Source organism: Microcaecilia unicolor, chromosome 13, assembly GCF_901765095.1.
Source record: "Microcaecilia unicolor chromosome 13, aMicUni1.1, whole genome shotgun sequence".
Taxonomy (NCBI): domain Eukaryota; kingdom Metazoa; phylum Chordata; class Amphibia; order Gymnophiona; family Siphonopidae; genus Microcaecilia; species Microcaecilia unicolor.
In genome coordinates this window covers 20,541,498-20,558,554 of record NC_044043.1, presented here as the reverse complement: position 1 = coordinate 20,558,554, position 17,057 = coordinate 20,541,498, and the positions used below count along the sequence as shown (strand labels likewise).

Genomic DNA, 17,057 nt, shown 5'->3' with positions numbered 1-17,057 from the left:
AGTTAAGCTCTGGAAGTCTTTGCCGGAGGATGCAGTAACAGCGGTTAGCGTTTTTGTGTTTAAAAAAAGGTTTGGCCAAGTTCCTGGAGGAAAAGTCCATAGTCTATTGAGACAGACATGGGGAAGCCACTGCTTGCCTTAGGACTGGTAGCATGGAATGTTGCTAAGATTTGAGTTTCTGCCAGGTGACCTGAATTGGCCCCTGTTGGAAACAGAATACTAGGCTAGATGGACTATTGGTCTGACCCAGTGTGGCTATTCTTATGTGCCAACATTTACACGTATAACATATAGAATACTGTAAGTTACACAAGGATTTGCCACTTATGCCTGCTATTGAAATGGCATAAGCGGGCACGCCTAAATGTAGGTACATAGATGCTGACGTACATTAGTATTATGTAATGGAATTGAGATGCTAATATGCTGTTATAGAATTACAACACACTTAGCTCTATCTAGACGCCAAATATTCAGACCGGGGTCAGCGCCTGAGCCCAGATCCGGTTTATTTTGGCCAGTTTAGAAAAGGGGAGGGAAAAAACAGAACTTCACTTGCTTTGAAATTGCTGGGGATCTTCAGAGCTGGTTTGTTTGGTGGCTAAGCTGCCTGTGTTTTAAAACGTTTCTTTCTCTTTTAAAGCGTTTCTTATAACTGTCTGCCTCTATATCTCAACTAAATCAAACATAAAAAACAAAGAAAAAAACGCTATTCTTTCACTGCTGAGGGTATTGCCTCTCTAAGTCCTCTCTTTTATCTACTCTATACTTGCTAGTTTTAATTTGGGGGCTGGTAGTTTCTTTTGAAACTGTGTTCAATATTGTGCTGGTAAATTGTTTTTCTTTGTGCTGGAGTTGTTTTGAAGGAGCTGTGTTTTCTACTCAGTGAAGTAATCCCATCAACTTGCAGTAGCAGATAGGGTCTGACAGGCAGTGTAGGATCTAATTTAGACTTCCCACCTGCCCCCCCCCCCCCCCCCCAGGATAGCACTACATTTATAGCAAGTAGTGTACTTAGGGTAATAAGCTAGGAGTGCTCTTATAGAACTATATACATTCATTACCATTTAAGTAGTTGTCACTACAAGGATCATACAATATATAAACTAAAACCACTTTATATCAAACTGAAATTCTTAATACTGTAGCAACTATTACAAAATTGAGAAACTTGAAAACACTAAGATGGAGTCAGCAGTCCAGCAGCGAGAGGGGTGCTACCCAGTCTTTTGCGTTGAGTCTTTTGCCATATGTATGATTATCTCCCAGTTGGTGAGATGTCATATGTGTGTGCCCCATGCAAAGAGCTCCTAGATCTCAGAGAGCGTGTTCGTTCTCTTGAGGCTAGAGTAGCAGATTTGGTAGAGATGAGGGAGATAGAGAAATAAATAGAGGAGACCTACAGGGATGTTGTAGAGAGGTCCCACCTCCAGTCAGGTAGCCTCTGTGCTACCTTGGAGGAGGGAGGTCTCCCAGAAGGTGAAGTAGAAAGTACTCCTGTAGCCAGGACCTACCCACAAGAAGATGTACTATCCTCTCGCGACGAGAATATATATTCAATGGCTGACTGGGAGGAAAAGGTTAGAACAGCTGTCATACATGGTGATTCAATCATAAGGAATGTAGATAGCTGGGTTGGCTGGTGGACGGGAGGATCGCCTGGTGACTTGCCTACCTGGTGCGAAGGTGGCGGACCTCACGCGGCACTTAGACAGGATTTTAGATAGTGCTGGGGAGGAGCCGGCTGTCTAGGTACATCGGTACCAATGATGTAGGAAAATGTGGGAGAGAGGTTCTGGAAGCCAAATTTAGGCTTTTAGGAAGAAAGCTCAAATCCAGATCCTCTAGGGTGGCATTTTCTGAAATACTACCTGCTCCACGCGCAGGCCCCAAGAGGCAGGCAGAGCTCCGGAGTCTCAATGCGTGGATGAGACGATAGTGCAGGGAGGAGGGTTTTAGATTTGTTAGGAACTGGGCAACATTCTGGGGACGAGGGAGCCTATTCCAAAACGATGGGCTCCATCTTAACCAGGGTGGGACCAGGCTGCTCGCGTCAGCATTCAAAAAAGAGATAGAGCAGGTTTTAAACTAGATATGGGGGAAAGGCCGACAACAGCGCATGGTTCAGGATAAGGTATCTTGCAAGAATACCTCACAAACAGGGAAGATAGGGTTTCTGGATAGTGAGGTTACACAAGAGACCATGGTAGGCCAGGTGCCCTTAAATACAACTAAAGATCAGACAAAAGTGGTTAGGGTGGTGGACTTTGGTCCTGAGGAACTGAGTTCGATTCCCAGCACAGGCAGCTCCTTGTGACTCTGGGCAAGTCACTTAACCCTCCATTGCCCCATGTAAGCCGCATTGAGCCTGCCATGAGTGGGAAAGCGCGGGGTACAAATGCAAAAAAAAAAAAAATCAATAGTGTCAAGCACTAAGCATCATGCAAATAGGAACAACAAACATAATCTGAAATGTCTATATGCAAATGCTAGGAGTCTAAGAAATAAGATGGGAGAGTTGGAATATATTGCACTAAATGGAAAACAGCAAGGCAAATGATCTGCGAAATCCAACGTGGAAAATGAGCAAGCAGATCAGTATATTATCCAAAATATTTTATTGAAGATATAGCATTTAAGACAGTTGCCCGACACAGGCCGTGTTTCGCCCACAAAATGGCTGCGTCAGGGGCTAGTCTGTATCTCTACGAATAAGAACAATTGCAAATTGCATATCAGGACAAGGAAAAAGAAAATGCAAAAAAACCAGCACAAACAGCGTGTCCTGTTGTGTTTCCTAATCACCAGCAAGTAGTCTGCTATCAAAGCTGGACCAACTCCATCCTGTTTATATCCTTCTGTAGGTGCGGTCTCCAGAAACGGGGCCTCACCAGAGACTTACAAGGGCACTATCACCTCTTTGTTCCTGCTGGTCATCCCTCTCCTTATGCACCCAAGCATCTTTTGGCTATGACTGTTGCTTTTTCTACCTGTCTGGAAACTTTAAGGTCATCAGACACAATAACCCCCCCAAGTCCCTCTCTTCCTTTGTACACAGAAGCACTACACCCCCTATATTGTACCATTCCCTCGGATTCTTGTGACCCAAGTGCATGACCCTGCATTTTTTTAGCATTAAATCTTAATTGCCAAATATTGGACCATTCCTCAAGCTTCACTAGGACCTTCCTCATGTCATCTACACCTTCCGGCACCCAGTTATAGGGTTGCCCCGAAGCCTTTTGTAAAATATATATAAGGAGGCTGGATATTAGACATCTGTTTGCCAGCATTGATTTCATTGATTGGTGCTTTGCCAATCTTGTGACATTCATATTCCTGACCACAAGGTCTTACCATGTAAAGTAAAACTCTGTAATCTCTCCACCTTGGAAAGTGCCATGTGGAATCCCACAGGGACCCACTCTCACTTACATTATTCAGCCTAATGATGGTCCCACTATCCAGTTCTCTATCCAAACAAGGCTTTAACCCCTTCATCTACACTGACGATGTTACGATCAATCCATCAGAAATCACATCCATAATCAAGAGCAGCATGAACACCATGAAAACCTGGGAATCAGCCTTCAAGCTGAAAATGAACAAGGAAAAAACACATTGCCTGATACTCTCATCTCCACACAATACTGAACGCTTCATAACCATCAACACCTTGGGATCACGTCTACCTATCTCAGACAAACTGAAAATCTTAGGAATCACATTAGACTGTGTATTATCACTAGAAAACCAGGCTACAGAGACAGTACAAAGAAAATGTAACCATACTTCCCAAGAAAGAAAGAAACTTGCTAGGTGTATGTACACGATTTCACAGAACAAAACATAAAATGAGGCAGTCCAGGAGCTCAGTGAAATAGCTTTTCATACTTATTGAGGCAGTGAACACACCACGGAGGTAAGCACAATTACTCCTTGAAACACTAGTGGAGACCCCAGGCACAAAGTATATTTTTTGGCTACTCAGGACACACCCACTTTGACTCTGTGTTGTCCTGCAGCAATTCTATACATAAAATTTTAAAATGAGCATTTACTACTACTACTACTTCTACTACTACTTCTTAACATTTCTACAGCGCTACTAGGGTTACGCAGCGCTGTACAGTTTAATAAAGAAGGACAGTCCCTGCTCAAAAGAGCTTATAATCTAAGGACAAAATGTACAGACAATCAAATTGGGCAGTCTAGATTTCCTGAAGAGAGATATAATGGTGACATTGAAGAGGTGGGCTTTGAGCAGGGATTTGAAGATGGCCAGGGAGGGGCTTGGCGTATGGGCTCGGGAAGTTTATTCCAAACATAGGGAGAGGCGAGGCAGAAAGGGCGGAGCCTGGAATTGGCGGTGGTGGAGAAGGGTACAGAGAGGAGGGATTTGTCCTGTGAGCGGAGGTTGCGGGTAGGAGCATAAGGGAGATAAGGGTAGAGAGGTAATGAAGGGCTGCAGATTGAGTGCATTTGTAGGTTAGTAGGAGAAGCTTGAATTGTATGCGGTACCTGATCGGAAGCCAGTGAAGTGACTTGAGGAGAAGGGAGATATGAGCATATCGGTCCAGGCGGAAGATAAGACGTACAGCAGAGTTCTGAACGGATTGAAGGGGGGATAGATGGCTGAGTGGGAGGCCGGTGAGGAGTAGGTTACAGTAATCAAGGCGAGAGGTAATGAGAGAGTGGACGAGAGTTCGGGTGGTGTGCTCAGAGAGAAAAGGGTCGAATTTTGCTGATGTTATAGAGAAAGAATCGACAGGTCTTGGCTATCTGCTGGATATGCGCGGAGAAGGAGAGTGAGGAGTCAAAGATGACTCCGAGGTTGCAGGCAGATGAGACGGGGAGGATGAGGGTGCCATCTACAGAGATAGAGAGTGGAGGGAGAAGGGAAGTGGGTTTGGGTGGAAAGACAATGAGCTCAGTCTTGGACATGTTCCGTTTCAGGTGGCGGTTGGACATCCAGGCAGCAATGTCGGATAAGCAGGCCGATACTTTGTAATTTACATGTAAATGCCATAATTTACATATACAATGGTTCACTTTATTAGCAGAGAAAGCAAGCGATTACCACCTCCTGTGTCTTGGAATGAGCAACAGGGACAAGCCCTGTCCTGGATTTACCAATGTCAGAGAAAGGATGCTGGATTTGAGACCACGGGCCTAACCCCACATGGCATTTCTTATATTCGTATGAGGAAAACTGAGCTTGGGGTCTGTAAGGGGCACTAGAAGCATTGAACCATGGGGTTTTGAGGGGCAGCACAAACTCTGAACCATGGGGTTGTGAGGGGCAGTACAAATGTTGAACCATGGGACTGTGAGGGGCAGTACAAATATTGAACCATGGGGTTGTGAGGGGCAGTACAAATGATGAACCATGGGGTTGTGAGGAGCAGTACAAGCATTGAACCATGGGACTGTGAGGGGCAGTACAAATGTTGAACCATGGGGTTGTGAGGGGCAGTACAAGCGTTGAAACATGGGGTTGTGAGGGGCAGTACAAGCACTGAACCATGGGACTGTGAGGGGCAGTACAAATGTTGAACCATGGGGTTGTGAGGGGCAGTACAAGCATTGAACCATGGGACTGTGAGGGGCAGTACAAGCTGATACTTTCTTTCCTTAGAATTGAACTTGGACACTGTGATTTTTCTGTGCCCTCTGTTGGGTAGGCCTAATGCTTTCTTATCATCTGTTTCCTGCAGTTGGAGTTGGTGCAGGGGGACTGCCAGCTGGAGGTTTGTGATTCTGTTTTACAGTTCTTTTCTGATCTCATGCCGCAGTCTTTTAAGGCAGTACCCATTTTGGCTGAAAGCAGGGCCGGCTTCTGGGTTGTGAGTTCTCTGCAGTTGCACAGGACACAATCCAACAGGGGGCACTTGCTGTGCCAGGATAAGGATGGGAAGAACCACAGAGGCTCAGGGAGATTACAGGAGAAGTGTGCCTTTTAAAAAAATCACTTACCCTGCTGCCAACACCTAGGCTCCATTTCACATTTCAGGTTTATTTAATATACTCTAAATAAAACAATTATCTAAGCAGTTTATGTGTTTTCTGGACCATCCTGCACAGTTCTCAGATCCAGCAGTTGGAACCACGAAATACTCCTCAGATTGATAAGTGTCAGACCATACAAGAGCAGACAGTGCTGGCAAGAGGAGGAGCGCGTTAGAAGTGCTGATCGGGGTCAGGGACGCCCAGGAGGTGAGAAAGCACGTGCCAGCAGAGCCAGGACTTCAAGAAAATTATTTGAAGCCCTGGACTGGTGAAGGGAATCAGAGACAGTAAATTAGAATTGGATAGAGAGGGGAGAGGAGAATCTGTGTTCCGAGTGAGTTGGGGTTTTTTCAAGTTTTATTTTTAATATACTAAGAGGCTCATTTTCAAGCACTTAGCCTCCCAAAGTTCCATAGAAACCTATGGAACTTAGCCTCCCAAAGTGCTTTGAAAATATGCCTCTAAGCGGTTTACATTGTTACAAATTATAACAATTGTTCCTGGAAACCACGAAATACAGAAGTCTACATTGAAAAAGTTCAGGTGTATGTTATAACAAGGTTCAAGGCAAGGTCCTCTCACAGTTTGCCCTCTATGTCAAGACATCCCTATAACCAGCACAGCTCTAAGGTTACTGACTCCAACCTCCTTCTTAATACTACAGCAACCGCTGCCATGGCTAATGGGTTACTGAGACCACTAATCTCCTAGGGCCGTAAGAGAGAGAAGAAAAAACTATTAAATCTCTGTGCCATGAAGCTAGGGAGTGCACAAGCCCACAAAAAACAACAACAACAAAACACCCTTGTACTTGATAAGTGCAGGGTCAAACCCTAGACCAGCCCTCTTATGCACATCAAAATCTTGAACCATACAAAGGAAGTGTCTTATCTGCTGCAGTTCCAGATTCAGAGATCCAGCGTCTTACTGCAAGCTGCACTAGACACCTTGAATCTCTGTTCCAGTAAACCACAAAATACATAAATCTATATTGAAAAAGTATACGTGTGTGTTATACCAAGGTTCAAGGCAGGTTCCTTTCACAGTTGGCCCTCCAGGCCAGGACAATTCCATAGCCAACGCAGCGCTAAAGTTACTGACTCCAACCTCCTTCTCAGCATCGCAGCAGCTGCTGTCATGGCTGATGGGTTACTGAGACCGTTAATTTCCTAGGGCTGTGCGAGAAGAAAAGAAAGAGAAAAGAAAAAAAAATCTTCTTATCGTCGCTTATATTGTCCCGTTCCCCCCCCCCCCCCATTAACTCAGGGTATCCATCAAGAGACAGTCTTTTGAGGATCAGTAGGCGGTGTATATTCATGTCTCCCCCGATCTCTCCGCTGCAGTTGCCTCCAAGTGTGTGAGAAATGCACGTGTGCTCTCCACTGTCGTATAGGACTGAGTCGAGCCGTTGTGGGTGATCTTAAGAGTAGCTGGATATATCAGGGCAAATTTTATTTTAAGCAAGAGCAATTTGGAGCAGATAGGAGCGAATGCTTTATGCTGCGCCGCCACTCTAGCTGAATAGTCCTGAAAGCATAACATTTTCTGGTTATGCAAAGCTTGTATTATTGCCTGTTTGTGAGCATAGTTCAAAATCCGGAGGATAGCTACTCTCGGCTTAGATTGCGCAGATTGTCTTTGCCCCACTCTGTGAGCCCGTTCTATCCGCAAAGGGCCATTGATAGCTGATAGCTGCAGCTCTTTGGTAAACCTCTGTTCTGGAAAGCCTACTAAGTTTTTATCCAGTAGGGATTCCGGAAGGCCCACCATATGCAGGTTATTTCATCACGACCTATTTTCAAGGTCCTCCACTTTGGCTTCTAGATATCCTTTTATGCAATTAGCCCTGTGTCTCCTCCACAATTGTGATTCTATCTTCCACTGCGGCTGTTTGAGTCTGAAATGCCACACAGTCTTTAGATATTTCTTCCAATTGAGCTTGTAAACACTCTAATTTAGAGTTAATGGGAGTTAAGTGTCTCTCCAGTAAGTCTTCCAGGACCACCGTCATTTCTGAAGTAATCTCTGTTACCCACGCCGATGAAATCGTGGGGCTGGCTGGAATCGAGGGCGCCACCATTTTGTCCTCTGCGGCTTTACCTCAAGAATTCTCTTTATGAGCTGCTCTCGCTGCCATAATCTGACTTCCGAACAGCCCAGTACTTCAAGGATGCGTTCCGATCCCTGGGGGTGTCTAATTTTAGGGTTGTGCAAGGTCCGGTGAACTATAAAACACTGGGGGTTTGTCTAGGGGCCCAGAGGAACTCAGACTAGCGTCATCCCTCGGGCATGGCGTCACATGACCTCCTGTCTCTTTCAATTTAAAGGAAGCTCTGTTATGAGGGGGCCTAGGATGAAGGTGAAAGGGGACAAACTCAGGAGTAACCTAAAGAAATACTGCTTCATGTAAAGGGTGATGAATTCATGGAATGGCCTCCTGTAGAACTGGTGGAAAAAAAGATTGATCATGAGCCCTTGGGCCTAGGCCTAGGGTAGACCAAACAGGCGCTATGCAGAAACAAGGGTCATGAAGCCCCGCACACTCAGGGAAATCAGCAAGCACCACCAGAAAAGGGAAGTAGACCACTCAAGCGGGCCGCAAGGCCAAACAGGAACCCACTTGTACAGAGTCCAAGCGTACGGGCCGCAAGGCCAAACCGGAACCCACTAGGGAAGGGAAAAGAACAGCGAGAGGTCCCAGAGGGACTAGAGCTCGGGCGGCACACCAGCGCCAGGCACTGACACCAAGGGAAAGAAGTCAGATCAAACAGGCAGATACAGACAACAACCAGAGGGGGAGAATTCAGACAAAGGCTACACAGAACCTGGGTAGCTGAAGGCAGATCTTTACAGTAGGAAAAAATGGTAAGGCAGGGTCGAAACAAGACTCTACTAGGCTCACGGGACTTGACGGAGCAGAGCTCCACAGAAGGCAGAGAAGGAAAAGACAGACAGAAGAGAGGGACTAATAGAATCTACAAGGTGGAGAGGGGCCAGAGCCCCCCAGAGCCAAGTAACAAACACAGCACACCAAAGGAAAAGCTGACTAACAGAAAAGGCAGCTTCAATTTATAAAGCCCAGGAAAGGGGAACAGCACACAAGAGCTAAGTAACAAACACTGCACACAAAGACAAAAGCAGATACAGAGCAAGGCTGTTTAAAGAAGCAGGGATCCCAGGAGCCAAATAACAAGCACTGCACACAAGAGGTTACAACAGGCTACAGAGCAAGGCAGAATAAAGAAACAGGGCTCACACTAGGAGTCAAAGCAGACTACAGAGAAAGGCTGACTAAAGAAGCAGGGCTCATAAGATCCAAGTAATAACTGCACATAAGGGGTTAAAGCAGGCTACAGAGCAAGGCAGAATAAAGAAGCAGGGCTCACAAGAGCCAAGTAACAAGAACTGCACACAAGGAGAAAAAGCAGATTACAGAGCTAGGCTGCTTAAAGAAGCAGGGCCCCCAAGAGCCAAATAACAAGCACTGCACACAAGGGGTTAAAGCAAGCTACAGGGAAGACAAAACAAACAAACAAACAAACAAAGAAGGAACCGGCTTACCAGGCACAAGTCAACACCCAAAGTAGAGAGACAGTGGACTCAGCTGCACAGCAGTGAAGAAATCAGGGAGAAAGCTAGCTACAACCAACACACACAGAAACCACAGACAAGGGAAAAAGCAACCAAACTACAGAGCGCACACCCTGTGCCACGAGCACAGGCTAAGCAGGACAACGAGCGCTCACAGCTGCTAGGGATAATGCCAGAGCATCCGCTGTAAGGAGAGGTAAGTTTAAATAAGGTCTGATGTCTGCTGCCGCAGATGTCAGCCCAATCCCTGATAGGCCAATCAGGAGTGAGTCCCAGTCATTCCCCTGCCTGTCCCAGAAGAATCATAACAAAGACTGTATCTGAATTTGAGAAAGCCTGGGACAAGCACATAGGATCTCTAAGGGAATGATAGGGGGAGCAGATGGCATCGATGGGCAGACTGGATAGGCTGTATGGTCTTTATCTGCCTTCATTTTTCTATGACAGTGTAGCATCTGGTCCCTTTAACTGTCTTTTTACTGCACTTCTCTGCGTTATGCCTGTTTCTACTGCATATTTTTAGTGCTTTTTTCATTTAGTGTGTTCTTTTAACTCTTGGTCAATTTGCATGCCATTAGTTTGCTGTATTGTGCATTATACACTTTTAATGCAAGCATAAATCAAATGGGAGTTAAAAATTATGTACATTATCACTCATGTTTTATTGCATCTGCTCCAGAATAAGAGAAAATCTTTGTGAATCGGTCCCAGAGGCACAAGGTTGTGAACAGCATTAACACTCAATGTAGACCTGTGAACTGCATCATCATAGATGCACAGGGCTGTGAGCAGTGCTGCCTCCTTACTGTGAGGCACTATGAAGCACTACCACAGAGCCACATTTGAATGTAATGAATAGAAATCAAACAAAGAAGAAGATAAGATAACTTAAACGTTATCATCTAATCTTTTTTTAGTTTTGTTTTATTTGTTTATTACCTTTAAAAGTGGACTAACACAGCTACCACACCATTTTCTCCAGCCATGTGAATACAATCTGTAATGCTGCTGCTGTGTATTGTTGCCTGAACCACCTTCTTTTCTTTGTGGGAAGTTAGTACGGGACACAGTGATGTCTCTTTCTTGAATGGGTAGCGTCTTCAGGACTAGTTCTGACACACTCTGATTTCTTTCTCCTGCAGTTGGGGTTGGTGCCGGAGGACTGCCAGTAGGAGGTCTGTAGCTGTTTGTGACCAAGCCTACAAATCCAGACTTATCACCAAGGCAAAGGACGGGGGGGGGGGGGGGGGGGGGGGGTTGTAGAGGGGCAGTGAGAGGCAGGGCCAAGAGAAGAGGGAGGTACAGGCAGTGGCGTACCAAAGGGGGGACAGTGGGGGCGGTCCGCCCCGGGTGCACGCTGCTGGGGGGGGTGCCGCGCGCCTGTCAGCTCTTCGTTTTCATGCTCCCTTTGCCCCGGAACAGGTTACTTCCTGTTCCAGGGCAGAGGGAGCATGAAAACGAAGAGCCGGCAGGCGCGCGGCCCCCTCCAGCGACGTGCACCCGGGGGGGTCATTTTGCCGGGGGATCGGGGGTTCTTTCGCCGGGGGGAGGCGTCGCACTGTTCCGGGGGGGCGCTGCACCCGGGGGGGGGGGCGGGGCGCATCAGCGATCCACCCCGGGTGTCAGCCCCCCTAGGAACGCCACTGGGTACAGGGAGGCCCAAGGAAGATGAATGGCCAGGTAGAAAGATGGGTAGGGAGAGGGAGGGGATAGATAGAAGAGCAGAGGAGCTATGATTAAAGAGGAAACATGAGAGAGAGGAATAGAGGGACCATGAGGTGAAAGCTGGTGGAGAATTTAGAATACAGTTAGGTAGAAAGAGAAAAAGGAGTGGGGCAGGTGAGTGGGCTGAGACACACTGTTGGTTTGGGAGGAATTAAAAGAGGAAGGATATAGGAAAAGGATTATGGGGTTAAGGGGGTAGAAAGTGTAAGGTAAAGATATGAGACAGAGGAAGCAATAGGTTGATGGGGGGGGGAGAGTATGGGTGAAAAAGCAGGACTAAAGAGCACAGAGGGGCAAGGAATGAGGGGAAGTGAAAAAGGGGCAGAGATGAAGAGGAAGCACAAGTTCTGAACACTGAGCAGGGTGGAAGGGGCTAGGAAGGCATGGAGGGGGCAAGTTTGGGAATAAAATAGGGAGGGAGAAATGAAGGGACAAGGTAAGAGAAGGGATAAAATTGGTGAAGTGAGATTAGAGGGAGTGAGGAGAGTTGGTGAGGAGGGAGGGGCTGGGGAGTGAGGGGTAGTAGAATGGGGCAGTGATGGTATAGGGGGTGAGGAGGAGTAGAATAGGGCAGGAAAGAGGGCCTTTGAAGATACAGGGAGTGAAGATTGAGGGAGGAGCCAGTGATAATACAGGGTTAGAGAAGGGGTAGAATAGGGACAGAGAGGGCATGAAGAGGGAGAAGGGCTGGGATTAGGGGTGGGGAGTGAGGAGGAGGGGAGATAAGGCTGCAGCATTAGTGCCAGGGAGTATGGCAGCAGGGGAACAGAGTGTTTATCATTCTCCTGTGGATTGATCTCTTTCAGGAATTGGTGCCGGAGGGAAACCCCCTAAACCAGGTACAGAGCCCGCACTCCCTTATTCCTCAGTATCCTTTGCTTGAGCATTTCCTGATTGTTCTGTTAAAAAAAAGTCTCAGCTGCAGAGCCATTGGTGCGTACTGTGTGGCAATGAGCCTTCAGCGAAGGCCTCTATCTCGGAAGCATGGGTGCCTAAAATTTAGAAAAGTAAAAATGACAAACAAAGGAAAAGAAGCAAACAAATACTTTAAAAAGCAACCTAAAAAAGAACAAAATAAGCAAAAAGCCTGCCATAACAGCAACAATATTTAAAAATAAAAGTAGAAAACATACAAAATGGACAGTACAGGCGCAGTCACAGCCGAATACCTATATTCAGGACCACCTTCCTATAGGAATAGCGGTGCCGGAGCCAGTGTTCAACGTGCTGGGGCCGAGGACAGAAATTTAGAAGGGGCCCCAAATCCTACCAGCAGACAGTGGGGCTCATTTTCAAAGCACTTAGGCCAATATTCAGAATGCGAGAGGTAACCGGGCTGCTTCCCGCGGTCAGCACTGAGCCCAGGTATTCAATGCCAGACCGTCATTCAATATCCGGTTTAGATTTGACTGGTTTCAACTTAACAGGCTAAGCTGAGATTCAGTTCTGGTCAATTAAGTTGGAGCCGGCCAAAGTTGTGAGTGGAGGAGTGGCCTAATGGTTAGTGCAGCGGGTTTAATTCCCACTGCAGCTCCTTGTGACCCTGGGCAAGTCACTTAATCCTCCATTGTCAGCTCCTTGTGACCCTGTTCAAGTCAGGGTCACAGAGTCATTGCCTCGGGTACAAAAACTGAGATTGTGAGCCCTCTAGGGACAGAGATAGTACCTACTTATAATATGAGACTGTTCTCTGCTCTGAACTTGATGGTTAAGTGGATTATAAACACCCAAATTAAATTATTCCACCTATTGTGGCAGCCTTAGAAAGCTCCGGCCTGAAAGTCGCTGGTTATATCGGGCAATATAACCAATTATATTTGGGCGCTAACCAGCGATATTCAGGGAGGAAAGGCCTGCTAAGTGCTGTTTAGGCAGTCATTTCATCTTGAATATCAGGGGGTTAGACTTAGTCTAAAAGTGGTTTGAAAATACGCCTCCATATCTCCTTCAGAGGTAGGTAGGCATGGAGACCAAAGGCAACTGCCCTGTTTGCATCCCCCTAATACCAGCCCTGAAAGGCGCTGAAAATATCTATTAATCACCAGTGCTGGAGCTTATTTTAGACTGGTGACTGTATCAGCGTAATATCAGGCCCCTAGTCTTCATTTTAATAATTTACTTATCACATTTAAGGACACTCCTCGTCTTACCAACGTTTAAAGCAAGTTACAGCTCACCCCATTATGGTTGGATTTAATCAGCTGAAGTACAATTGCAGGGTTACATTAACCAAACGGGCTTTAGGGGCTGCAGCTCTAGGGCCACTGCAAGAGTGTCAGGCATCATTCTCCGAGGACAAGCAGGCTGCTTGTTCTCACTGATGGGTTGACGTCCTCGGCAGCCCCCTCCATCGGAAAGTTTACTAGCAAAGGCCTTTGCTAGTCCTCGCGCGCCCATGCGCACCGCGCATGCGCGGCCGTCTTCCCACCCGAAACCGGCTCGAGCCGGCCAGTCTTCTTTCGTCCGTGCTCGGTACGGTCGTGTTACGCCGTTCGTGCCCCAGAGAGTCGACCTCGCGCGTCCTTTTCGACGTGTTTTTTGCTGTTTTTTCCTTGAAAAAGTTCGGGAAGCGCTCCGGTAGTGTTCCGGAAGACCCTTTCAGGTTTTCTGCCCTTCCCGTATTTCTCAGTTTTTGCCCCGTAAGTTTTCTTTCGTTGTCGGGGTAGGCCTCTTTGGCCTCGGTCGAGATTTTCTCCCTCTAAATTTTGGTGCTTCAATTTTCGCCATTTCGGCTTTTGATTTCGCCGGCGTGATTTTTCCGCCCATGACATCGAAGCCTTCCAGCGGCTTCAAGAAGTGCACCCAGTGCGCCCGGGTAATCTCGCTCACTGATAGGCACTCTGCGTGTCTTCAGTGTCTAGGGGCCCAGCACCGCCCTCAGAACTGCAGTCTGTGTTCCCTGTTACAAAGGCGGACTCAGGTAGCGAGATTAGCCCAGTGGAACGTTTTGTTCTCGGGCTCTTCGTCGGCATCGGCACCGGAGGCATCGAGTGCATCGACGTCGTCGGCGTCCGGACCATCTTCCTTGGCTGCCGCTCCATCGACTGCATCGAGGCATCGAACCTCTGCATCGGCGCCGAGGCATCGGGCGACTGCATCGACGTCGGTGGTACCGAGACTTCGTCTGCTGATGTCGTCGGACGGAGGTGCATCGTCAGGAGTGCAGGTGAGGGCTGTCCATTCCCCTGCTGGTGGCGGTGAGCCTTCGGGTGGGTCTCCTCCTACCCTGAGGGCTCCTGCGGTACAGCCCCCCCGGGATCGACCCTCTTCGGTCTCGGCCCCGAGGAAGCGACGGATGGATTCTACGTCCTCCTCGTCGGTGCCGGGGAGCTCCGGTGACATGCTTCGGAAGAAGTCGAAGAAGCATCGACACTGGTCTCCTCCCCATGTCGGCACCGAGAGCTCTGGGTCGCCGAGGGATTCGGCACCCAGCAGGCATCGGCACCGAGAGGACCGCTCACCCTCTGTTCAGGAGGTGTCGATGCGCTCCACTTTGGACAGCCCGGAACAGCCTCCTCGCCCGGAACAGGTTCTGACGTCGACGCCTGCATCGACCTCTCAGCCTTTCTCTGCAGCCGCTCTAAACGAGAGCCTCCGGGCCGTTCTCCCAGAGATTCTGGGAGAGCTGTTGCGCCCTACCCCTCCGGTACCGGCGGTGCTTGCGCCTCCGGTACCGTCGAGCGTGGCGCCGGCTGGCCCATCGCCCAGGTTGAGGTCCCCGACGTCGGTACCGCGTGCGGTGCCGACAGTGGCCACCTCCCAGGAAGGCTCCCCGACTACGTCGGCGGAGGGAGCTTCGCCGATGCGGGCGAGGGAGTCTACCTCTCGACGCCCCCACCGTGGACGGGGTTCCACCGAGTCGAGTAGGGCGAGGTTGCAGACGCAGGTTCGTGAACTTGTGTCTGACACCGAGGGTGAGGCCTCGTGGGAGGAAGAGGAGGACCCCAGATATTTCTCTGACGAGGAGTCTGAGGGTCTTCCTTCTGATCCCACTCCCTCTCCTGAGAGACAGCTTTCTCCTCCCGAGAGTCTGTCTTTGCTTCCTTTGTCCGGGAGATGTCTACGGCCATCCCCTTCCCGGTGGTTGTGGAGGACGAGCCCAGGGCTGAAATGTTTGAGCTCCTGGACTATCCTTCTCCACCTAAGGAAGCGTCCACTGTTCCCTTGCACCATGTCCTAAAAAAGACATTGCTTGCGAACTGGACCAAGCCACTAAGTAATCCCCACATTCCCAAGAAGATTGAGTCCCAGTACCGGATCCATGGGGACCCAGAGCTGATGCGCACTCAGTTGCCTCATGACTCTGGAGTTGTGGATCTGGCCCTAAAGAAGGCTAAGAGTTCTAGGGAGCATGCTTCGGCGCCCCCGGGCAAAGACCCTAGAACCTTAGACAGGAAGGCCTACCATTCTTCTATGCTCGTGGCCAAGATCCAGTCTTACCAGCTCTACACGAGCATACACATGCGGAACAATGTGCGGCAGTTGGCGGGCTTGGTTGATGCTCTTCCCCCTGAGCAAGCCAAGCCTTTTCAGGAGGTGGTCAGGCAGCTGAAGGCGTGCAGAAAATTCCTGGCCAGAGGAGTTTATGACACTTTTGATGTTGCGTCCAGGGCCGCTGCTCAAGGTGTGGTGATGCGCAGGCTCTCATGGCTGCGTGCCGCCGACCTGGAGAATAGACTCCAGCAGCGGATTGCGGACTCGCCTTGCTGTGCGGACAACATTTTTGGAGAAAAAGTCGAGCAGGTGGTGGAGTCTCTCCACCAGCGGGACACCGCATTCGACAAGTTCTCCCGCCGGCAGCCTTCAGCCTCTACCTCTACAGGTAGACGATTTTTCGGGGGAAGGAAGACTGGTCCCTATGCTTCTGGTAAGCGTAGGTACAATCCTCCTTCCCGACAGCCTGCGGCCCAGGCTAAGCCCCAGCGCGCTCGCTCTCGTCAGCAGCGTGCGCCTCAGCAAGGCCCCGCGGCTCCCCAGCAAAAGCAAGGGGCGAGCTTTTGACTGGCTCCAGCAGAGCATAGCCGACATCCAAGTGTCAGTGCCGGGCGACCTGCCGGTCGGGGGGAGGTTGAAAGCTTTTCACCAAAGGTGGCCTCTCATAACCTCCGATCAGTGGGTTCTCCAAATAGTCCGGCAGGGATACACCCTCAATTTGGCCTCAAAACCTCCAAATTGTCCACCGGGAGCTCAGTCTTACAGCTTTCAGCACAAGCAGGTACTTGCAGAGGAACTCTCCGCCCTTCTCAGCGCCAATGCGGTCGAGCCCGTGCCATCCGGGCAAGAAGGGCTGGGATTCTATTCCAGGTACTTCCTTGTGGAAAAGAAAACAGGGGGGATGCGTCCCATCCTAGACCTAAGGGCCCTGAACAAATATCTCGTAAAAGAAAAGTTCAGGATGCTTTCCCTGGGCACCCTTCTCCCCATGATTCAGCAAAACGATTGGCTATGCTCTCTGGACTTGAAGGATGCCTACACACACATCCCGATACTGCCAGCTCACAGACAGTATCTGCGATTTCAGTTGGGCACACGCCACTTCCAGTACTGTGTGCTACCCTTTGGGCTCGCCTCTGCGCCCAGGGTGTTCACAAAGTGCCTAGCTGTGGTAGCAGCGGCACTTCGCAGGCTGGGGGTGCACGTGTTCCCATATCTCGACGATTGGCTGGTGAAGAACACATCCGAGGCAGGAGCCCTGCAGTCCATGCAGATGACTATTCGCCTCCTGGAGCTAC

At 48.9% G+C, this 17,057-nt stretch overlaps 1 protein-coding gene across 7 annotated transcripts in view; it reads left to right on the top strand.

Moving 5' to 3' along the window:
- ELN (elastin) overlaps positions 1 to 17,057 on the top strand; it is a 535,722-nt gene that overhangs the window by 475,388 nt on the left and 43,277 nt on the right. For all 7 annotated transcript variants that reach the window (XM_030186281.1, XM_030186283.1, XM_030186277.1 and 4 more), the window contains 3 exons: positions 5,718 to 5,750; positions 10,743 to 10,775; positions 12,132 to 12,164. In XM_030186281.1, the coding sequence (XP_030042141.1) occupies positions 5,718 to 5,750; positions 10,743 to 10,775; positions 12,132 to 12,164 (99 nt within the window). The remainder of the gene's footprint in view (positions 1 to 5,717; positions 5,751 to 10,742; positions 10,776 to 12,131; positions 12,165 to 17,057) is intronic.